This window comes from Macaca thibetana, chromosome 18 (assembly GCF_024542745.1).
Source record: "Macaca thibetana thibetana isolate TM-01 chromosome 18, ASM2454274v1, whole genome shotgun sequence".
NCBI classification, from domain to species: domain Eukaryota; kingdom Metazoa; phylum Chordata; class Mammalia; order Primates; family Cercopithecidae; genus Macaca; species Macaca thibetana.
In genome coordinates this window covers 10,014,817-10,039,112 of record NC_065595.1, presented here as the reverse complement: position 1 = coordinate 10,039,112, position 24,296 = coordinate 10,014,817, and the positions used below count along the sequence as shown (strand labels likewise).

At 40.6% G+C, this 24,296-nt stretch overlaps 1 protein-coding gene across 2 annotated transcripts in view; it reads right to left on the bottom strand.

Moving 5' to 3' along the window:
- Positions 1 to 24,296, bottom strand: part of CD226 (CD226 molecule) — a 96,748-nt gene that overhangs the window by 11,505 nt on the left and 60,947 nt on the right. For both annotated transcript variants that reach the window (XM_050767817.1, XM_050767816.1), the window contains exon 4: positions 19,271 to 19,615. In XM_050767817.1, coding sequence (XP_050623774.1) covers positions 19,271 to 19,615 — 345 coding nt within the window. The remainder of the gene's footprint in view (positions 1 to 19,270; positions 19,616 to 24,296) is intronic.

Here is a 24,296-nt window from a genome sequence, read left to right as displayed (position 1 = left end):
GATGGCTTTCTTTATTAAGGTCTAATTTATATGCATTTAACAGTATAATCCGCTTGAAAGTACCACCCCTTGTGAGACACTGTTCAATTATAAATCCAAATTTCAGATGCATTGTTCCATAGGTCAATACGTTACCTATTTGTAACCTCTTTGTAGTAATGTTTGACCTCTTGGATTAAATCCATTTATTCACTCAGTCTTTAAACAAAGTATTTCACGGTGTACTGTATGTCTGGTACTATAGACAAAGTGGTAGGTAAAAACAAACTTGACACCTGTGTAGGAAAAAACTCTCAAATTGTGTTTCCTCTGCTCTCACACTACCACAGAAATAATCAACAGATTTCTGTGACCAAAGATGTAGGTGGTTTTCCGGTTTTCCCCACACACCAAGTAACAGACACCAGCTGAGTGTCCGCCAATTCAAATCTGACACAATCTACCTAAGGATGGTATCAGATCCCACAGGTTCGGGGCTCAGTCCCAAAGACATCACCCGCCCCCACCTCCATTGCCAACCCTGCCCTTCAGACATCAATTGTGAGTCCAGGCCTCTAGAAATTTTTTTTTTTTTTTGAGACAGAGTCTCGCTCTGTCACCCAGGCTGGAGTGCAATGGCAGGATCTCAGCTCACTGCAATCTCCTCCTCCCAAGTTCAAGTGATTCTCCTGCCTCAGCCTCCCAAGCAGCTGAGATTACAGGTGCCTGCCACTACGTCCAGCTAATTTTTGTATTTTTAGTAGAGACAGGGTGTTTCACCATCTTAGTCAGACTGGTCTCGAACTCCTCACCTAAGGTGATCCGCCCTCCTCGGCCTCCCAAAGTGCTGGGATTAGAGGTGTGAGCCACCGCACCCAGCCCCAGGCCTCTAGAACTTCTGACCGATGGGCTTCAAGCTGGGGTTCCCAAGACCCCTTTTTCAGGTTTGGTTAATGTGGTGGAGCCACTTACAGAGCTCAAGAAAACACATTTGTCAGTTTAATATCAAGGATATTGCAAGGGATACAGATGAAGAGATTGGTAGGGCGAGGCACGTGTAAAGGGGCACAGAGCTCCCATGCCCTCCCTGTCCACGCCGCCCTCTAGGAGGCTCCATGCGTTCAGCTGTCCAGAAGCTCTCCAAACCCCATCCTCTTGGGTTTTTATGGAGGCTTCATTACATAGGTATGACTGACAACCCTGTAGAAATGGGATTGGGCAAAAAGCATATCATCTAAACCTAGCAAGCCCTGTCCAGACTTTAGGTATGGGGTGGGATCCTCTCTGGAATGAGGGTCTTTTGACCCATATTCAGTTTAGAGTCTTACCTTGGTCAGGAGAAGGGACAGGAGAAGGTCAGAGAGAGTTTGTTTCCTGAGGCCTAAAGTGTCCCAACACTATAACAAGGACCATGGGAGTTTTGAGCCAGGACCTGTGGATGAAAACTTACAGATCTGCATATCCTAATACCACAATAGCTGATTTAGTGGAACATATATTGTTTTGAAAACTCCTAGACAATTTAAAAATAGTTTGGAAAAAAGGATTTTTTCTTAAGCAATAAAGGTGAAATAAAGCACGGGGTCAGGTAGAGATTCAATCCAGAGACATTTCAATCTAAAGTGGCCCAGGCTGTAGCCGACATGGCTTCTCACTCCACTCCCTGCCCTGCTTGCAGCTTCCACATGAATGACCACCAGCTTAGAACAAGGCTGGGGTAAACTTGCACCTTGCTGGGCCCTGTATGGCTGGGGAAAATAAAAAGGAAAAGCAAATGGGTACGGATGCTTCAGGAGTTAATCAATAGTTCATAACATTTACTTTTTTAAGTTTTGCTAATAGATCTCAGATTGAGTAATGTTAGCCCTGAAGCCCTTCTCCTTAAAAAAGAAGATTTCCAGAAGCCATTTCTCTGCTAACTTTTTTCACTTATATCTCAATGCTGTGTTGATTCATAGGAGGACAAAAGTGTCTTGAACCATAAAACCATTATTTTTCCTTCCATCACAAAAGATAAATACAGTTAAAACAATTTAAAGCAAGTCAGTGAAATATATAAATGAATAATTTACTCCAGGATTGTGACCCTCTAGGCTACGTTTCTGGCAATGACAAGTATTTATGGCTGAGTTATAAACTCTTAGAAAAGGCTCATGATAGAAATATTGCCAGTCCCTTCCCTCAGAGTTCGGCAGGCAAGAGCGGCCATTAAAGTCTATAGCTTATCCTCTATTAGGGCTGGGGTAGAGTTAGGGAGTGAAGAAATCAAGTCACTTAGAACCTAAATAACTGGGCCAAAGAACACGCCAGGGAAAACCCACAGATCCCGACTCTCCAACATCCAGCATTATGCTGGAAAATGCAAATTAAAACCGCAATGAGAGACCACCTCACACCTGAGGCTTTTCTCAAAAAGATGAAAGATAACAAGTGGTTTTCTCCGCCATCATGGTGTGTGTGGTTGACTCCATTCCTCGCCATGTCTTCTCACAAGACTTTCGGGGTCAAGCAATTCCTGGCCAAGAAACAAAAGCAAAATCATCCCGTTCCCCAGTAGACTCAGATGAAAGCTGGTAATAAAACCAGGTACAGGTCCACAATGGAGCCACTGAAGAAGAACCAAGCCAGGTTTATACGGAATTGCACGTGAGATGGCACGCAGGTTTACGCCGTGTCAAGGTCATGATCATGTCGCCATATCGAGCTGTAAATGTCACCACTGTCTGGAGAGTCAAACATGTTTTATTGGGAATATGTTTTTTATCTTTGTTTATATGCTCTGCACTAGTAGGTAGGTTCAGTAATAAATATGTGAGAGCTTTTGTTTCAGAAAAAGAAAAAGGAAAGAAAGGCAAGAAAGAAAAAGAAAGGATAGAGAGAGAGAAGAAAGGAAAGGAGAAGAAAAGGGAGGAAAGAAGGAAGGAAGGGAGGGAGGGAGGGAGGGGAAAGAGAAAGGAAGTAAGGAAAGAGAAAGAAAAGAGAGAGAGAGGAAGGAAGGAAGGAAGGAAGGAAGGAAGAGAGGAAGGAAGGAAGGAAGGGGAAGAAAGAGTTGGCAAGGGTATGGAGAAGACAGAGAACCCTTGCATACTGTTGAAAGACAACAAATACAACATAATCTCACTTAAATATGGAACCTAAAAAAATTAGTATCTTAGAAGTAGAAAGTAGAATGATGGATACCAGAGGCTGTACAGGAGGATGGGGAGGGAGATAATGCGAGCTGTTGGTCAAAGAGTACAAAATTTCAGATATACAAAGGGAATAAGTTTTAAGCTTTTTTTTTTTCTGAGACAGAGTCTCGCTCCGTCACCCAGATTGGAGCGCGGTAGCACAATCTCGGCTCGCTGCATCCTCTGCCTCCCGGGTTCAAGCAATTTTCCTGCCTCAGCCTCAGTAGCTGGCGCTGCAGGCACCCACCACGACGCCCAACTAATTTTTGTATTTTAGTAGCGATAGGGTTTCACCATGTTGGCCAGGCTGGTCTCGAACTCCTGACCTCAAGTGATCCACCCGCCTCGGCCTCCCAAAGTGCTGGAATTACAGGCGTGAGCCACCGTGCCCAGACAAGTTTTGAGATTTATCATACAGCAGAGTGACTATAGTGAATAACAATGTATACTTAAAAATAAACGAGAGTAAATTTCAAATGTGTCACCATAGAAATCATAGGTAAATGAGGTGATGGATATGTTAATTGGCTTGATTTAATCACCCCACATTGTACACACATATCGAAATATCACAGTGTACCCCAAAAATATACACAAATATTGTCAACTAAAAATAACATTGATTTAATTTTTTTAGATTTTTAAAAAAAGAAACTGAAATATTAGACCTTGTTTTGTGTACAGATGGACCATAAATAGTGAGTGAGTTCACACAGAGCGGATGTGGGTGATCTGACAGATTCTGCATTATTAGGTCATTCCAAGTTTTGACTTTCTATATAATGTAGACAAATATTCAGCGTTTGTCCCTCTTTAGACACTGGTTTACTGAAAACACAGAGATTAAGAAGAAAAGCCTTGGGGCCTAGTCCTGTCTTCTAATTATTTTCCCTGGAAGACCTCACATAGGACACTTAATGTTTCAAACAGTTTTTTTGGCAACTGCATAGTGATGATAAAATTAACCACAAGGGTAGCTATGAGATTTAAATCAAGCATGTAGAGGTGCTTTCAACATTTTAAGCGCCAAACAATTTAAGTTATTAATCGTGCATATTATATATGCATTTATATTTTATGTAGACACACTGCAAATGAGGGTTAAACAGATAACTTGTTTCTATTTTTTTCCATGTTGAGATGTCACATTGAAGTAGTCGCGCACAGCAGAGCATGCTTTCTCTTGCAGCTAGACTCCCTTCCTGGGGAAAGGCACAGGTACTGTTGATAAACATCTATACAATAACTGTTGGCCTTGGCAGACCACTGGAAATAACAGCAGCCCAAAGTGTGTTGAACTGTCCTGTATGCCTGAAATATGCATCACGTGGATGTTGGTATGGTAATATTATTCCAGGTTTTCAAAGGTCAACTTTCTTTGTCCAGATAAATCAGTTTTATACTCCGTATTTCAGAAACCTTTCCCTGTTTTATAGCAAGAAAGTCCTGGAGTGTAAATTATTTTCACAGAATTGAAGGGCCATGGCTTCAACGTCAAATCCTTCTTCTGAGTAAATAGCAACTACTCTTCCTCAAAACAAAAGTATTACCAGGTTTTAACTAAGAAATATATGGCCCAGATAATCTAAATGATTTTCCTGTCATTATAGAGCAAACCAATGAGGGAAGCAAGTTTCCCACCTAATGTACAAATTTTGCCTCAATTTGCCTCTCTTGATGGCTAATTATAGCAAAATTTGTATATCAGCTGGGAAACTTTCTTTATATTGAAAATACTTGTCCCAAATAGTTTAAACACTATAAAGGTGTCAGGCCTCTGAACCCAAGCCAAGCCATCGCATCCCCTGTGACTTGCACGGATATGCCCAGATGGCCTGAAGTAACTGAAGAATCACAAAAGAAGTGCAAATGCCCTGCCTCGCCTTAACCGATGACATTCCACCTCAAAAGAAGTGAAAATGGCCGGTCCTTGCCTTAAGCGATGATATTATCTTGTGAAATTCCTTTTCCTGACTCATCCTGGCTCAAAAACTCCCCCACTGAGCACCTTGTGACCCCCACTCCTGCCCGCCAGAGAACAACCCTCCTTTGACTGTAATTTTCCTTTCCCTACCCAAATCCTATAAAACAGCCCCACCCTTATCTCCCTTCGCTGACTCTCTTTTCGGACTCAGCCCACCTGCATCCAGGTGAAATAAACAGCCATGTTGCTCACACAAAGCCTGTTTGGTGGTCTCTTCACACGGACGCGCATGACAAAAGGTCTATGTCAGTTGACATCTTTATGCCCTAAGATAGCTTGTGTGTACATTTTACCTACACAATATAGAATGACTACATTAGCTACTTTACTTTACATTAGCTACTTTTTCTGGCACCAGAGTGTAGCATCATTCAGTACTGTGGGCCATAAGTTCTCTACAGTGACTGATGAATGGCAAGGGTATTTAAGTCAGCACATGAGAACAAAGAGATAGGAACATTAAATTGACACATTTATTGAGAAAAATGTTACGGCTGACTCTTTTGTATTAGATGTCTCACATTTTTACCCAAATATTTCTAAGTCTTATACTTCTTGCACATTTACCTCAATTTTTATGAAGACATTATTTAAGGGAGACTATACAGATGCGTCAAAGGTCAGACTGTCAAGAGTCACACATATCTTGCTCACTGTCTTAGTGAATTAGTGTGCAGAAAAGAGTTCATGTAGCAGGCCTGGATTCTAAGTAATCCTCCTGCCTGAGCCTCCCAAGTAGCTGGGACCACAGGCACATGCCACCACGCCCAGCTAATATATATTTTTTAATTTTTTGTAAAGACAAGATCTCGCTATGTTGCTCAGGCTGTTGTTGAACTCTAGACCTCAAGCAACCCTCCTGCCTTGGCCTCCCAAAGCATTGGGATTACAAGCAGGAGCCACGCCTGGCTCCGAGGGATTACTATGGACACTTGACTCCGAGTCAAAGCCGAGTCAAAGCCGAGCCAAGACTGTTTCTGTGTAGTCTTATTTCTAGTGCTCTTGTATTCATGTTTGTGAACATGTCTTGATTGAAATCAGGAATTAGAAATTAAATACCAAGTCCATAAAAAAGAAAATGAAGGAGATGCAACAAGTTCTCTGCTCGGATAACCATAGCAGTGAGACTTTCATGTAGATACTGTCACCTTTGGCTCAGAAAGTGTCTCTTGGGAATCTGGCTTCCTGTTATAACAGAAGTTCTTTTACTTTAAAACAGTTTTTTATAACAACAAAATACTAGAAAAATGGCAAAAACAATAGACTATGGAATATTGAGGGAAACAAATGAGGCAGGTGATGCTTTGTAGTGAGTGAGAAGACCAAATTCAAACAAACGTACAAGAGTATAATGGCACAAGGTAATTTAAAGTGGGGATGAACCATCTTGTTCCTCATTATAGCCCACCACATAGAGCAAAGTACAAGACTGGGTGCTCAGCGGACACCAGGACAGCCACACGATGGTTATATCTATTATCCTCTGTTTAGCAAGGCAAAGAAATATGCTATCCAGCTTCTAATTCTTTCCATCTAAAAATGATAATTTTAAAACTTGACACATAAAAGGAATAAGCGTTACTAAACTTAGAAGATTCATGTATATAAAACATCTCATTACTTATTGCCCACAGAAATAAGGCCAATTGTGTATGTAAACTGTGTTTCAAATAAAACGAGTATGAGAATGCATATGTTCTTATAACAATATAATAGAAATATCATCTTAAAATGAGCCATCAAAATTAAAAGGCAACCAACATGCTATTTCGCGAATGTGTTCAGGCTGCCCCTCCCCAGGATCTGGGATTTGCTGGAAGGACACACAGCGCTCAGCCCGCAGCCACGCCCACAGCTCAGGTTTATGACAGCAGAAGGATCCGAAGCAAATCAGCAAAGGGATGAGCTGCCTGAGCAAAGTCAGAAGGACTGGCTGATATCCCCGAAGAAAGGCAGGTGTTTAGCATAAACCACATGGGTTGTATAAAGAGTTTAGACAGAATAAGCCACCCTATCAGTTAGAGAATGGTGGAAAGCCTCCAAAAATCCAAGTTCCCTCATGCCCACAGAGAGCCAACCTTTCAGGCCGGCCAAAGGACTGTAGTCCTAGGGCTGGATGACAGAGCAAGCCCGTCTCTAAAACAAAACAATACAAATGACCACATGGAGCCTTGTGGCATATCACCCTGATTCCTAGGCCAGGGGACGAGTCCCAGGAATCCATGTCTTTCAGCAAGCACACCGGATGACCCTGATGTCGGTGTTCCACAGAATGGCGTGGAGAAGCACCGCTCTACTCTAGGAAGCACCTTCCAGGGGAGCTCCGGCAGCTGAGCCCCAGCCTGCCTGTGCATTTCTCCTCCCTCCTTTCTTAGGGTGTTGACTTTAGAAAACTTGTAATTGGCAGTTTTGTCTCTGTCTCTTTGAAAGACATGCACATCTTTTTAACAGCCAGATGAGTCTCTTGTAGCTTTTGATGGAGAAATGTCTTTCTCAAGGACCTGGGAGCCATCCCTTTGAAATGTAACCATCAAGGAATACAGCACCCTTACCTCCCGATCTCTGAGAGGGTAGAACACTGACTACCACAGGCACCTCACTCAAGGTGCAAAAGTACCTCCTGTCATAAAGATGTGAGAAGTTTGTTTTTCCTTTGGATAAAGCCAATTGTTAGCTAACACATACAGTCACCCCCAATTACCAGTTGAATCTAGGATGAAGCATGTGTGACAAATGTTTGACAAGCCTTCCTCCTCGAAGACTAGTTATCATTCATCTTTAGGGCATGTGTGTAATGGGTTGTATCTACCTGGCTGTATGAGAGAGTGAGATTTCTTTGTCTTTGCAGTCTCTTAGGAGGTTGCCTGTAACGTGCATCACATTCTGATTTAGTGCTTATTCAATAACAAAATTAATTTGTTTTCTACCTTTGTGGAGCAGTTTTCTGGGTAGGGAGGAGATTTTGTTTCTAATTATATTTCTCCAGCACATTTTTATTATTACTGTTGTTTAATCAGGTATAACGCTACATTACAGTGTTACCATTATGCTTATCCTCAGGAAATAGGAAACCTTCCAAATGCTGTAGTGAAATCAAGATGAACAGCCTGGTGTCTGCAGGTTGCAACAAGACACACAATAGGCATACCATACCATTTAAATACATGATGCATTTAGCTGTACAATATAAACTACATCAACATGAGAGAACATATGTGTTCGGAACGTTTTAATATGGAAAAGAAACTTTTGTTTTCGGGGGGAAGATTTTAGAGGTGAAGCCCTCACTGTCGCTAAGGAAGGAGGGACTAGTATTCTGATTACTCCAGCTCTGGTTTCAAGAAGCCATTACGGTCTGAGTACAAGAGAAGAGAGCAGGATTTGAGTGGAAGAGAAGAAGAGAGAAGCCTCAGAAGGAGGAAGGAAGGGTGTGCTTGGGAACTTTTAGCAGATTCCTGGAAAGTTCAAGGGAGTGGGCTTTACCACACAGGAGGAGTCCAGTGGGTGGATGTGGTGAGACTGTGAGGACAGGTGCTTGGCAGTGGCCAGAAGCTGTGCCTGTGAGACCTGAGCCATCACCAGGTCTCCTTTGCCCAGAGGCTACTCCTAAAGTTCCCCTAATCTGTTCCTGGTGTGGATTTGACTTCACCAGCAATCAGCACCTCCGCTCCAGGCCGTCACACCTGCTACCTGATTGTGCCTGTCCCTCATGGCATTGTGTGAACAGCCTGCCTCACTGTGACTCCATGATGTGCACAAGCCCCTGGAAGGAAGACAGGAAGGTAGAGGAGAACTTCCCCCCATAGCACTGGAGTCAGCCAAAGGACCCTGAGCTGAAATAAAATAGTGGGAGACCACACATCCCCCTCCCACTTCTTTGCCTAAACTTGCTCTAGACGTTGGTTCAGCCTGAAACCTATCACTTGTATAAACGTCTTGAAGAAGGACGCTCTGCAGCTCCACTGTCACCAGCTTCTGCTGTGACGAGTCTCCTGATGAGAGTAGTTTTTCTCTTCCACTTTGAGCAGAAAAGTAGTGCTGGGGCCACGAATAGGAACTCTGAAGCCAGTCACCCTGGATCTGAATTCCTGCCCCTCTGCTTATTAGCAACCAAGCCTGAGATAAGTCTCGTCAACTCTCCACGCCTCGCTCTCCACAGACATCAAATGTGGGCAGTCAGGCTGCTGTGACAAGTGAATCAGTAATTACGAGGAAATTCTCAGAACAGCCACTGGAACACATAGAGACATGGTATGTGTGTTTATCATATAGCGGCCAAGACAAAGCCCTGTGACACATAATTTTTAGAACAGCTACCTATAACTTTTTCTTTGGGTCCTTAGAAAACTTCAAAATGTGACCAGGTGCGGTGGCTCACGTCTGCAATCCCAGCACTTTGGGAGGCTGAGGTGGGCGGATCACCTGAGGTCAGGAGTTCGAGACCAGCCTGACCAATGTGATGAAACTCCGTCTCTACTAAAAATACAAAAATTAGCTGGGCATGGTGGCAGGTGCCTATAATCCCAGCTGCTCAGCAGGCTGAGGCAGAAGAATCACTTGAACCCGGGAGGAGAAGGTTGCAGTGAGCCAAGCTCATGCCGCCAGCCTGGGCAGCAGAGTGAGACCCTGTCTCAAAAAAATAAAAATAAAATAAAAATAATTTTTTAAAAAAAGGAAACTTGAAAATGCAAACTATATAGCATTTACAAAGACCTATATCTAAAGGTGATACCTTTTCAGAATACGAAATTCAGCAAGCCTTAGGCTGAATATTTACCTCCAAATAGTCTATTCAATTTTAAACCATTTTAGGAAAAAAATTCACTAAGTGCTCTACAAAACATGAAAGCCTGTGCCTGGCTATAAGAAATAATAACTCTAGGAATAATTTCAAAATCTGCCGCTTTATGCTCTAGAGTTTAATTACCCATCTCATCTCTCTTTTTAAAAAAGAGCTAATAATTTAAAAAGGAATTACATTATTAGATTTCAAAACTGATACCTTTATTTGCTGGATCAGGAAGAGAAAATAGTCAATATAAAAGCAAAATGATTTGTTTGGATTAAAATATTTGGGATTTGGCATATGTGCATATGGTAAGTGTGGTTATAAAATTACCCATACAATCATGTGTATTTGTTGAGTGTTTACCATATGGCAGGTTGAAAAATAAACTTGTTACTCCTCCAAACAAATATTCATAGATATCTCAGTTCATACACCTATACACACATACATACACACACACACACAAAAATTAAAAGAGTGAATAATCAATGTTAATGTTCCCCATAAGATGTGAAAACCTGAAGATACAATGACATCAAGTACTTGGTGAGCCCATATTTTTATGTATACACTTCCTTCCATTGGGTTCATTTACACATTACATCCCACAGAAAATACCCCACCCTTTGTTTATGAAATCTTCTCAACTCAACATCTACTTTTTATTTTGCCCGTGTCCATCATCATCACAATAAGGTTTTTTTTTTGTTTCACTCACTGTCCAACATAGCTAAGGCCATTTTCACTTTCCACCAATCCAACTGAGAGTATTAGCATTTCAACTTGATACTTGTGAAAGAATCTCTCCCTGAGAGTTAATTAATTAAACTGCCACTCGTATCTAAAGGATTGTGAACACCATGGCCTACCTTTGAGTTCTACCAAAGTTAAAAACATTGAATTAATCCTGGAAATGAATTTGAGAGTGCTCAATGAAGATTGCAAAATATTTATTTTATAAAAGTTGTACCAAAAAACTTATATTCCTCTGTTGAATAAATGCATTTTTAAAAGCCCTGAATCATTTTAGTATAAATAATAACTTAAAGATACAAATTGGGGTTCAAAGATATACCTCTACTTAGGACAGATCTGTGTTTATTCTTCATTTTCCGTCCTCTTAAACAACATAGTCCTCCACAAACCTAGTACATCGCCTTTGAATATTTATCAGGAGCCTTGTCAGTAATGTTTGAAATACTTCAGATGAAGTTCAAAGTGATCGACTGATTAATTGAGTTGTAATACTTAAATCAGAATTTCTATTAAGGATGAAATCTTATAAGATTACTATTAATCTTATAAGAACTTTTTTTACATTTTAAGTAATTTTCTACTTGCCTTTGGAGAAATCTTTGCACGATCATTTATGTTCAGTTTTTAACAAGCCTCTAAGGGACAACCTCAAGCTGTTCACAATTCCCAGGTGGTTTTAGAATGTAAATTCCATATGTGACAATAAAGTATAAATGGTTATTTCACAGTCAGTCATTTGAAAGTCTCAAATAAACGTGGCCATGCATTGACTATTTTTTACCTTTTTTTTTTTTTTTTTTTTGAGACAGGTCTGGCTCTGTTGCCCAGGCTGCAGTGCAATGGTGCAGTCATAGCTCACTATAGCCACTAATTCTTGAGCTCAAGGGATTCTACTGCCTCAGCCTCCCAAAGCACCATGTGTGAATTTTAAGTGGGAAGAAAATCAGTACATTTGTCTAAATTTGAATCTCTACTTGTAGTCTACATTCCCAGGTAGAGAAAAACTTTATAAAAAGAGTTGAAAATTCAATCCGAGGATAAAGGTCCACCTGTAGAACAGCAGTTCCTAGGATCAACTGCTTTTTTTTTTTTTTTTTTTTTGAGACAGAGTCTCGCTCTGTCGCCCAGGCTAGAGTGCAGTGGCAGGATCTCAGCTCACTGCAAGCTCCGCCTCCCGGGTTCACGCCATTCTCCTGCCTCAGCCTCCCGAGTAGCTGGGACTACAGGCGCCCGCCACCTCGCCCGGCTAGTTTTTTGTATTTTTTAGTAGAGACGGGGTTTCACTGTGTTAGCCAGGATGGTCTCGATCTCCTGACCTCGTGATCCACCCGTCTCGGCCTCCCAAAGTGCTGGGATTACAGGCTTAGAAACTTGCAGTTTATAGTGGCGTTCTGTTAGAACTTGCTTTATGTACATGAGGTAGCAATATACAGTCAACAATGTTCTTCATATAATAGCATCACCAAATAAATTCAGCGTGTGACCTTTCAGAGTTTCATTCCCTCTGACAATAACTTTTCACTATTATTCAGTTCAATATCTTACTTATCTATACAAATATAGTATGTATCAAAAATGACTGCAGGCAAACATTCTAGGTTTTTGTGTGTTCAAAAAATGAATAGATTAATAGTAGGGCTTACAAAATAAATTAACTGACCGGTTTTATTTTTTTGAATGCAATATATCATTTAGAAAATGATCTGGGCAGAGGTAATGATAAAGTAAAGATGCAACGACATAATAGCCATGATTGAGTAATCAACTCACTTGTGATGCTGGAAACTATGTTTCATCTGGATACCCAGTTTCACTGAGAAAACTAAATTGGGCTGAAAATTGTGGTTGATCTGTTTCAGTAGAGGCTATTTTAGCTTGTGAGCAGTGACACGGTGCTCTGGGATTCTGGTCGTGTGGCTCCATGATATAAATTAACTGTCATGGACATTTTACTTTCCATGTAGGTAAAGATAATAAAAGGCTGAGGTTCACCACACAATGTCATGGAAAGGGACGTATCTGTCAGCCCAGTGCACACCAGCTCAGACAGTCCTCATGTCTACAAGCTTCATATCCATTCTAAATTCATAGGAGTGGGACAGAAGTTTCTGGATTAATGGAATCCTTAAAAAAAAACAAAACAAAACAAAACTGTCTTGTCTACAACCTGAAACTCTTCTGGAATCCAAATGGACTGGGAGCAAACTGGTTGGTTTTTGACAGAAATAAAAGGCCAAGAAAATAAGCAAAATTTATTTCCTTTCTTCAATAATGTTATAATCCAACTCAGGGGCACAGAGTCTCAAAGTCGGCAACCTTCCCCAAGGCATCTACAGGCAAGATTTATAATCTGTGTAAATAAGATGTATCATCTACATAGGATGTATTTATGACTTACAGCACTCTATTCCCCCATCCTTCCTCCTTGTCAATCTTATACCTCACATCTTCCCAGAAGAAATATCTAGGAAGATTCTCTTAGCTTTGGCACTATGATTTCCTAGTGAATACTTTGTAATCTTAATTTACTAATCCCATTCTTCTATTCAGATGACCAGCAATTATGTGCCACTTATACTAAAAATTCAAAAGAAGAAAATGAAAGTTAAAAAAGTAAATAGCCCCATCTGAAAGTTAGATATGTAAACAAGAGTTCATGAAAGTTTTTTTCTCCAAACATTGCAGTTGATCTTTTGAAAGGTCAGTGTCTTTGATCAACAATCAGTAAACCTGAAAGGTTAAATGTTGAAGAAAAAAAATCTGGAAAGAAAAGAGGTAGAAAGCTTAAAATTAAAATGGACACAGACCCTACTAGAATGAATAGAAACATTAACATAATCAGTCAAGAACACTTACTGGGCATATTCTGAAAAGATGCCTTGACAACTTTAAGGATATGCCATAATCCTTAATCTCAATTAATTTCTGATAACAAGAGTTTGGAACATTACAGACAGATGCAGGCCAGGCATGGTAGTTCACACTACCAATCCCAGCACTTTAGGAGGCTGAGGCAGGGGGATTTCTTGAGCCCAAGACCATCCTTGAAACCCAAAAATACAAAATACCAAAAATACAAAAATTAGCCAGTCTCATAACCCAGTCTCAAAAAATAAATAGATAAATACCAATAGTAGCAGTTATTAAGCCACTTGAGGGTAGCAATTTTCAGACTACAAAAGTTTGAGAAATTCAAGATGCTTAATATTTCAATGACGGGGAAGCAGTTTGGTCTGATGTGGAAAAAACATAAAGACATTGAGACCTGGCTGAAACTCTATAGGAAAGAAAGTAAATGTGGTGGAAACTTCATCGGTCGGTTAGAAAAAGGAGAAAGTAGGAAAGTGTGAGTGTTTTGAGGCAGTGGAAAGCACAAACTGAGATTCAAATCATGCTGACAGAATCTCTCTGCCTTGTGTAGGACACCTTTGTGCCCAGCCTAGGTGGATCGGGGGCCCATGCCTCATCACCGACCCCAGGACCAGAGGGCTCCACAGATGAATTCTACCAAACTTTCTAGGAATTAATGCCAATCCTGGGTTTAGAAACAGTTCTACATTATCATGTGTAATCAATAAATGATTTCATTCTCTTGGAAAAAAAAAAAAAAGAGACAGTTCTAAACTCAATTTATGAGACCAGCATCACCCTAATACCAAAACCAGATAAAGACACCACAAAAAATAATAGTAATAATAAAATAAAAAACACCTACAGGCTGGCTGGCCTGGCATCCCTAATGAACACAGATGAAAAAATCCTCAACAAAATACTAGCAAACTCAATTCACCATCACATTAAATGGATTGTATATTCTAATCAAGTCCGATTTAACCCTGGGATGCCAAGATGGTTCAACATACGTAAATCAATCAATGTAATACACCGCATTAACAAAATGATATAAAAAGGCCACATGATCATTACAATAGAGCATAGAAAGCATTTGACAAATTCAATATCTTTGTGTGATAAAAACTCTCAACAAATTAGGTACAGAAGGAATTTACCCCAACACAATAAAGGCCATCTGTGAAAAGCCCACAGCTAACATCATACTGAGTCATGTAAAACTGAGAACTTTTGCTCTAAGATCAGGAACAAGACCAAGGTGGCCACTTTCAACACCTCTGCTCAACATAATACAAGAAGTCTTCATCAGAGCCATTAAACAAGAAAAAGAAAACAAAGGCATTCAAATCAGAAAGGAAGAAGTAATATTATCTCTGTTTGCAGATGACATAATCTTACATGCATAAAACCCTAACAATGCCACAAAAAACTTAATAAATGAATTAAGAGGCAGGACACAAACTCAACATGTAAAAATCAGGGCCAGTTGCAGTGGCTGACGCCTGTAATCTCAGCACTTTGAGAGGCCGAGGTGGGTGGATCATGAGGTCAGGAGATCCAGACTATCCTGGCTAACATGGTGAAACCCTGTCTCTACTAAAAATACAAAAAATTAGCCGGGCGTGGTGGCAGGAGCCTGTAGCCCCAGCTACTCGGGAGGCTGAGGCAGGAGAATGGTGTGAACCTGAAAGGCAGAGCCAAGATCTCGGCAGTGAGCCGAGATCATGCCACTGCACTCCAGCCTGGGCGACAGAGCGAGACTCCATCTCAAAAAAAACAAAACAAAACAAATCAGTCAGGTTTCTGTACACATGTACACAAACAACAAACTGTCCAAAAAAGGAATTTTTAAAAAATCCCATTCCCAGTAACAATAAAAAGAATAAAGTACTTAGGAATAAACTTAACCAAAAATGTTAAAGACTTGCACACTGAAAATTATAAAGCAACTTACTCTTTCTTGATTATTGTGTTGCCATCTTTGCTCAAGAACTAATGGTGGCTTTGCTAGACAATTATATGAGATGAAGGTTTTCACTGTCATCACTTAATTTAGCCTACCTAGTTCTATATTAATATATAAATTAGACTCTCCGTACCAACCTAGTAATTTGACTACAGTCTCCCATGCACCGTCTCCCCATTCCTCCTGCATATTTGGGGTTACTCTTCATAACCTGTTTCACCTCGTTCCTCAGCTCTAATCATCAATGCCTCATTTGAACCTTGATGATCCCGCCTGACTGGTCTCATTGGTGGAAGACGACTGTACAAGGACATGAATAATTATACTTATCAATGGCAAACAGAAGTTTGTTCAATATTAGCCTCCTCCAGCAACTTTCTGCAAGAGCTGATTTTATTTCTTTTGTCTTCATTCTTTTTATAATCAATAAGGTCAGTTTAAACAATAGTAGTCTACACATCATTTAGCTAACATTAAAAGATTTGACAAATTATTTTAGTGGCACCTAAAATACTTCTCTTACGACAGATGAAAATCCGGAGGATATTAAGGGACAAAAATAACTGTAGTCACTGTCAATAAACATACATTCCCCTGCGCTCCCCCCGCCCCACTTTCCTTGCCCTTTGGTCCCTGCAAGTTTCAAATTCAGGAAAGTCAGTCTGGAACTATTTCATTCTACATTTCAGGTCATAAGTGCAAAGGACAAGAGAAACCTATTTCTTTTCATTCAGCAAAGAAAGTCGATGGTAAATTTGAGTTCAGTTCTTGCTTCTGCTATTTTCTCCTCTATTCAAAACCAATCAAGGCCTGGATACCTGACCTGCTGGTTGGCAGAGGTCCTCTGTTGAGTGAGCTGGTACTTGTCTGAAGATGAATGTAGGCAGGTAGGAGTCAGGGGAAGAGCCCCTCTCTGTGTGTGTGTCTGTGAAGGTCTGTGTGTGTGTATGTGTGTGTGTGTTGTGTGTGTATGAATATAAGAGTCCTAAAAATTTCTCTTTTAGATCCAATGCTATGTGCTATAAAAGAAGTTGTTGAGAACTAACAAAAGTATGTACAGCAATTTATAAAATCTGTGACAATCACCTTTCCCTTGGCAGTTGAAATAAATTAAATCTGTTCCACATCTTATATCTGTCTCTCTGCTTTAATCTCATTGATTTTTGACCAAAGAGCCTCAAGACTTGAAAGAATCAAATTGCACCAGAGAAAACACAAATGATCTGTTTTGCTTTGCATCTAAGTTTTTATATTCAATCTTTCACTTATAAAAATTGAAAAAAGGAATTAAACAGAAAAGTACAGTCAATGGCTGTCATCTTCTGTCAATGATAACTTTTGACTAATGGATACAAGGTCCAGTTGACATTCTTTCAATCTGTCAACTGAATGTCAAAAAGCCATTTGCAACTGTTCAAAACACATGGACACTAACAATACTGGCCATTACATTTAGTCATCTGCATGTCATTGGCAGATTTTGACACTGTTTATAATTTACATACAAAGAAATAGTTCTGTGCAAGAAACTTAGTCATCTTTGGACAGATGAATGACATTTTTTACTGATTAGTAGGAGTTAAATAACCATAGCTCCTAAAAATCTGTTACCTTCATTTTCTTTATAATTTGATGTTTACAATTACTTTTTCAGCATATAATGGACAAGATCTTATATGTGTTTGAAAATGATTCTTTATGACATTTTTCTGAATAAAACATTTTCTTGCCTTGGTCTCTAAAAAAAAGGGTCAGTCTGTTTTCACTGTTTCCTTTTCCTGAGAGTTTAAAAAAATACTTCCGTAATGCAAGGGGTTTTTAGGTAAGAAATATTTTTTGTCTGTGTCTGAAGGAACAGAGTCAACATTTAAAATGAGGAGTCTCTGCTAATTCTTCCTCCCCCAAATATTTCACCAACCACTCATCATTTTCATTACATTCTAAGTTCAATGTATGTCTCACCACAGTTCCTACCCCTTTTAAGAGGAACAAGGGAGGCTTGATGTGGTCCAGGGTGATTGTGTATGAAAAGACACTATCCTCTGAAAACGCTCTCTTTATTATACACAGAGCTATAGTGGAGGCTTCTGTTTATACGAAACCTTTTCTTCTTCATTTTCAGCACAGGAAGAAGTATCAGTTTACAATATGAGCAGAGTCTATAAAGGGACAGCCAAAGCCTGGCAAGCGTTGGCTCTGCAAGTCTAACATAAGTCAAAGGTAAATGAACTGGCTGAAAGCATGTGGAAGGGAGGAGGGAAGGGAGAAAAGAAAAGGGAAGGGGACAGAGTGAAAGAAGGAAGGAAGGGCAGGAAAGATGGAAGAGAGGGAGGGAGAAAGGGAGGAAACTGTAATACAGGCCTCTACACAGAACTCTGTAGGGACCTCTATATTTGTACTTCTATAAATGAAAAAACAAAAAACACTTTTTCTCACAATCATACAAAGTGGATCTAGGTGTTGTGGGGGCTGGAATCTTACACAATTTAGGGCTTCGTTGTGACAAAAGAGACAAATGCCTAATATACAAATAGTGCAGTGCCTTGGAAAGGGGCCTGCTCAGGTGGGTGGGTGGGTCGGTGGGAGGGAGGGAGGGAGGGGTGAGGAAGAGAGGGGGAGAGGAGGGGAGGGGAGAGGAGGGGAGGGGAGGAGAGGAAGGGAGGGAGGGGAGGGGAGGGGAGGGGAGGGGAGGGGAGGGGAGGGGAGGGGATGAGAGGAAGGGAGGGGAGGGAGGAAGGAAACGAAGAAGGGAGAACAAAGTAAAAGGTAAAAACAAATTATTTTCTCTTCCTTGTCCTGACAGGGAGGAAGCCGGCCCAGGGAAGAGCTGGGAGAGCCTGGGAGGGCCTTCCTCCCTCTCAACTGTAACACAGGCCTCTACACAGACCTCTATATGGGCCTTTCTGTATTAGCACTTCTGTAAGTGAAAGAAATTAGTTTTTCTCATAGTCATGCAAAGTGGATCTAGGTGTTGCAGGTCCTGAAACACAATGCAGGGCTTCATTGTGACAAAAAAGACAAATGCCTACTATACAAATAGTGGGGTGCCTTGGAGGAGGCCTGCTCAGGTGGAAGCCCCAAAGGCCAATTTCACCAGCACAAAGATTATACTCAGTAATGGTCGCCAAATATCGAAGTCAGTAGTTCTTAGAGTGTGTTTGGGGGTCCCTGAGGATCCCTGTGTCCTTCAGGGATCTGCAACGTCAAACCTATTTTCCTAGTAATATTAAGAAGTAACATCAGTCTGTTTCCACATCCACATCTGAAAAAAACTGAGAGAAAAAAAAGGCTCCAGTCTGGCAAACTGGCAACCGTATTCTTAAACGCCTGTTGAATTGCACTCAACGCAGCCCTGATTCAGCCATATCAACCCAGCACTGTCTTGTTATTGCTGGGGTACATGGGGATTCTAATACCTTATCACCACCATCAAAAATGTTCACGTAATTGGGAAGACAGGAGTTCTACAGCTGAAACATGAAGGTGGGCAATATCATATGTTTTTCAGCCCTTTGCCGATTTCTTTTTAAGTTTCAGGATGGTGACAGATAAGAACATTGGAAAGATTTTAACGCTGGATCTGAGACTGATGGATTCACAGGATAAATAAATACTAAATACTAGAATAATGGCCAGTTCGCCTTATTCAGCCATTTAAAAAAATGTTGAATATGCACATTCGATGGACGTGTTTACCATAAATAAAAACAGACCAGCCCGCAGGGTTGGCTTTTTCCACGTGTGGCACTGGAAGACGTCTGGGGCTTACTCACCCTCGGCTACGGTCAATCTCATCACGAAGGTTTCGTTTTCTCCTGCACTGGCCTGCAAGTGGCAGCGGTAAAGCCCCGAGTCTGAGGCCGTGACGTCGGGGACGACGATGAAGCTCCAGCTTCCGTGGCTGCAGTTGCTCACTATTTGTCGTGGGAACTTGGAGGTGAAATTTCTGCCGTGGACCAAGTCGCAGTAAGTTAAGAGGTCGATCTGACGGGGCTGGATCTTTTCCCACCTCACTTCCTGCACAGGCCACGTCATCTGAGGCTGACAGGTGAGTGTGATATTCTTTCCAGGTTCCGAGACAATGTGGCTATTTGGTGGCACAGCTGCCTCAAAACCATCTGAAAAGAAGAAGTAAATGATTAGATCCAGGTTGTCAAATTTTGGGACACCCAAACCTAATCATGAAAATGACTGGTGACGTTACCTAACACAGTTTCTTCCATTGTGAATGACCTATTTATACCACATTTTTATAAGAGAAAGCATTTTTTTTTTTTAAGTCCGGGAGATAAATAGAAAAGAGGATATGACTGTTCACACATAGCTCTGTAAGTGTTACTCGGTTACCCATGTAGTGAGAAACATAGCCAAAACCCCTGGTGCTTTTCTTGGTACTGATCGTATCAAGAGGCTGAATTTGACAAAGAGACTGTTACGCAATAATGCTGGGCTGGCATCTCTGACACTGACCTAGAGTATCAAATGTTCAGGTTATAATCATTCTGGCTAAGATTTTGACAGTCATGAAAAAGACACCCAATCATTCTCACTGAATACACACATGATCTCGCTCTTCAGATATACAAGTTTGTCTTACATGTGGGTAGAGTAGGGCCCCACATGTGGTATCAATTCTTGATACCATGAAAGTCCCTCAGTATTCTCCCACCTTCCTGACACCATTTCTGGAACTCCTAGCACAAAGTACTCAGTAATTGTCACCAATTATCTAAGTCAGTTGTCCTGAGAGTGTGTTTGGGGGCCCTCGGCATCTCTGTGGCCCTTTAGGGGATACACAAGGTCTAATCTATTTTCCTAGTGATATCTAAGATGAAATTTCCCCTCTTCATTCCAGTTCTATCACAAGTATACAGTAGATATTTCCAGAAGCTCCGCCAGCTAGTGGTATGTGTGCTTGAAATGTCTTAAATTTTGTTCAAGATTAATTTCTAATACAGTAAACATGACAGATATGACCTATGTAAACAAACACTCCCTGAGGGCCTTCAATAATTTTTAAAAGAGCATAAAGGGGTCTTGAGACCACAAAGTTTGGGAACGTGATCTAAAGAATAAACTGCGGTAATTATTTCTCAAAATGTAAGACAACCCAGCAAGGTAACAAGCGGATCTATTTATTAGCGATGAACACCTTCTTTCATCTGATAGCATCACTAATGCCAACAAATTCTGACCTGCTGTTTCAGTACAGAGGGAGGCCTGGGCAGTAATGATGTCACAGTGCTCTCTGGCACTAAGGGAGAAATGTAAAAAGTGGAAAGTCATCTGTCACTTCAACAACGTGACAGTTTCACTCAGGGCTGGTCCAGGCGCCATTGTCTTGGCATACAAACAAAAGAATAAAGAAATAGAGAAAGAGAGAAAGGAATGAGGGAAGGAGAAAAAAAGAGAGAAAAAGCAAAAAGGAGGGAGGAAGAAAAAAGAAAGGAAGGAAATGAAACAGAGAATAAAAAAAGCTGTCACATTTCAAGAGAGAATGAAAGCAAGTCTAAAGTGCAGTCAGACTTGCTGTCTATTGAACTAGAATATCATGTTCACCTACGATAGTTCAGCTGCACCAAAAAGTAGCTTCTCATCTTCAGCATGCGGTTCCATGTGTCAAAATGTTGTAAAGAGAAAACCACAGCACTCCAGTTTTCTCCACTGTACACCCATTTACCAAAGGTAGCACTTTACCCACATAATATGCACCCGGAAAACAGTTCATCTCTAAGTAATAAAGCAACATAAGAAAAGGGGAAGAAAGAGAAGGAAAGGAAGAAAATTCATTAAGAAAAGGGAAAAAAGGAAATAAAAACTTAAGAAATAAAAGGAAAATTTAAAATTAAAACAGGGAAAGGAAGATGTGAGAAAAGAAAGAAATGAGTGACAACATAAAATCAGACACTAGCACACTATATGGAGAAATGAAGGAATATAAAAGAAATGAAAAAAAGAAGGAGAAATCAACTTTCACGTGAGCCCTTCTGGCCCCTGGGAAGTAAAAGGCAGTGTGGATGCGTGTCCTCAGTGCTCACACGCACACTGTTTTGTGTTTTTCTTCTTCTTCTCCTCTCTGGATGCCGCCCCGCCCAATCTCAGGAACTTCCTTTGTCTGCCTATCTAACCATAACCACGCTCTCAGGCCCCTGTGAACCTGCTGACTTGGGTTGAAACAGGGGTCTTCTCATAGCTGTATCTGCATTTTCACAAAGGACAATGCAGGAAGCAATGGGGAGATTTCTAGAGGGGATGCAGCTGTCTTTGGGGAGCAAAATGCAAGGAGGTTACAGCAGAGGCTCCATGTGAGGACCCAGACCTGCCTCTCAATAGACTCAGCCTAGAGCTGAAAGAAGCGGTTCCCAACCCTAGAGCCAGGTGGTTCAGAAGCTCAGAGTAGCCCCTGATTAACCTTCCTGACAAACAGAGTAATTGGTTGGTGTTAGATGAAAATCAAGACCTATATGAGGTCGGCCAAACCTGCCTTGCCTCAGATTTTGCTTGTGGCTTCTCAGACCACAGGCTCCTCCTACACAGCTCAGTGGAAGGCAGCTCAAACTGACCCTGAAAAGAACTGCCAGGAAGAGCCCACACAAACAAGAGAACCCTGGGATCCTCATAAACTTGGAATTGGAAAGTGGATTCACGTACAACAGAGACCAAGATGTCGTAGTTAATTGGGAAGAAAAAAGTTTGATTCCAATAAAAAAAATAAAACTAATGAAAACCAGTTTATACTTATATGTAGCTATGTATTCATACTTAGAGTAAACATTGAATAGACTGTGTTGTTTTTGCATGATTTTTGTTGCAGGATATCATGATGAAATATTCTCTATTTTCTATGTGGCTTCTCTGGCTTGACCACAAATCATCCTTGGAAATTATTTCAGTGCTTCATCACTTTTCCAACCACCGCTCATGCCCTGGGTACCCCAAACATTTCTGGGTACATCTTCACATCATGCCACTGCCCCTGCCCACCAGCACCTCCCTGGCTGCTGACCTGTCCTCCTCACCATCCTCACTGGTCAACAGCTCTGCGTGCAGTTTGAGCAGCTCTGCAAAATCCCTCACCAACGTCACAAAACCCTGAGTCTTTTACCATCAGCTTCATAAACCCAAGCCTTTGTAAAGCTAGACCTTTTTACACTACTCTGTACTTAGCACCTAGACCATGCTTGGCATAAAGTAGAGAAGTCAATCAATATTTTTTGCATAAAAAATTTGCCAACCTAAAGAATGGGAGGAAATATTTGCAAACTACACATCTGACAAAGGTCTAATATCCAGCATCTATAAGGAATTTAAACAAATTTACAAGAGGAAAACAACCCCATTAAAAAGTGGGTAAAGGACATGAACAGACACTTCTCAAAAGAAGACATATACGTGGCCAACAAGCATATGACAAAAAGCTCAATATCACTCATCATTAGAGAAAGGCAAACCAAAACCACAATGAGACACCATCTCATATCAGTCAGAATGGCTATTACTAAGAAGGCAAAAAATTACAGATGCTGGTGAGGTTGCAGAGAGGAGGGAACACTTACACACTGTTGGTGGGAGTGTAAATTAGTTCAACCATTGTGGAAAGCAGTATGGCAATTCCTCAAAGAGATAAAAGCAGAACTACCATTTGTCCCAGCAATCCCATTCCTGGGCATATACCCAGAGGAATATAAATCATCCCACTATAAAGACACATATGTATATGAATGTCCACTGCAGCACTAATCACAATAGCAAAGACTTGGAATCAACCTAAATGTCCATCAATGACAGATGGGATAAAGAAAATGTGTTATATATTCATCATGGAATACTATGCAGCCATAAAAAAGAATGAGATATTATCTTTTGTGGGAACATGGATGCAGCTGGAGGCTGTTATCCTCAGCACACTAATGCAGGAACTGAAAATCAAATACCACATGTTTTCACTTTTAAATGGGAGCTAAATGGTAAGAACTTATTAACATAAAGAAGGAAACAACCGACACTGGGATCTACTTGGGAGTGAAGGGTGGTAGGAGGGAGAGAAGCAAAAAGGTAACTATTGGGTACTAGGCTGAATACCTGGGTGATGCAATAATGTGTACAATGAACCCCTGTGACACGTATTTACCCATGCAACAAACCTTCACATGTACCCACAAATCTAAAAAGTTTTTTAAAATTTTTTAATAAAACTATTTTTGACTTTAAACACTTGAAAAAACTAATTTGCAATTCACTTTGCACTCAATGTGCAATGTATTTTTATTGATTTTGGGGGAGATTTATGTCTATAATAACCCTAATATTAAGAAACGTATTTAAAATAGTATTAATCATGCCTAAACGAATTGATAGGTGTAGGCAACAATCCTCAGTGTCTGCAAATTCACAAATGCCATTTATGTTTCCACAATACCACCTTGGAAGTCGTAGCCTTGTCAAAATAATCAAACCTGATGCTAGTCAAGCCTCCAAATCTAACCACCAACTTACAGAACTACAAAGAGCAGAGAAACGTGTTAAATGCCACCATAGGAAAGCAGCCCATGGGAATATGAAAAACTCAAGGTGACAACAACAACAAAAATATGAAAGGTGGAGAGGAAGAAACCTACAGGTTAAAAGGGAGGTAAGAGACATATTACACAGTAACAATGTATGGAACTTGAAAAGGAAAAATTCATAGAACTGGAGAAATGCAAAGTAAACATTCAATAATTTTAAGAAATTATTGCTGTTTTGTGAGGTGTGAAGGTAATGATGGTATCATGTTTATGTTAAAAAGACTCATCTTTT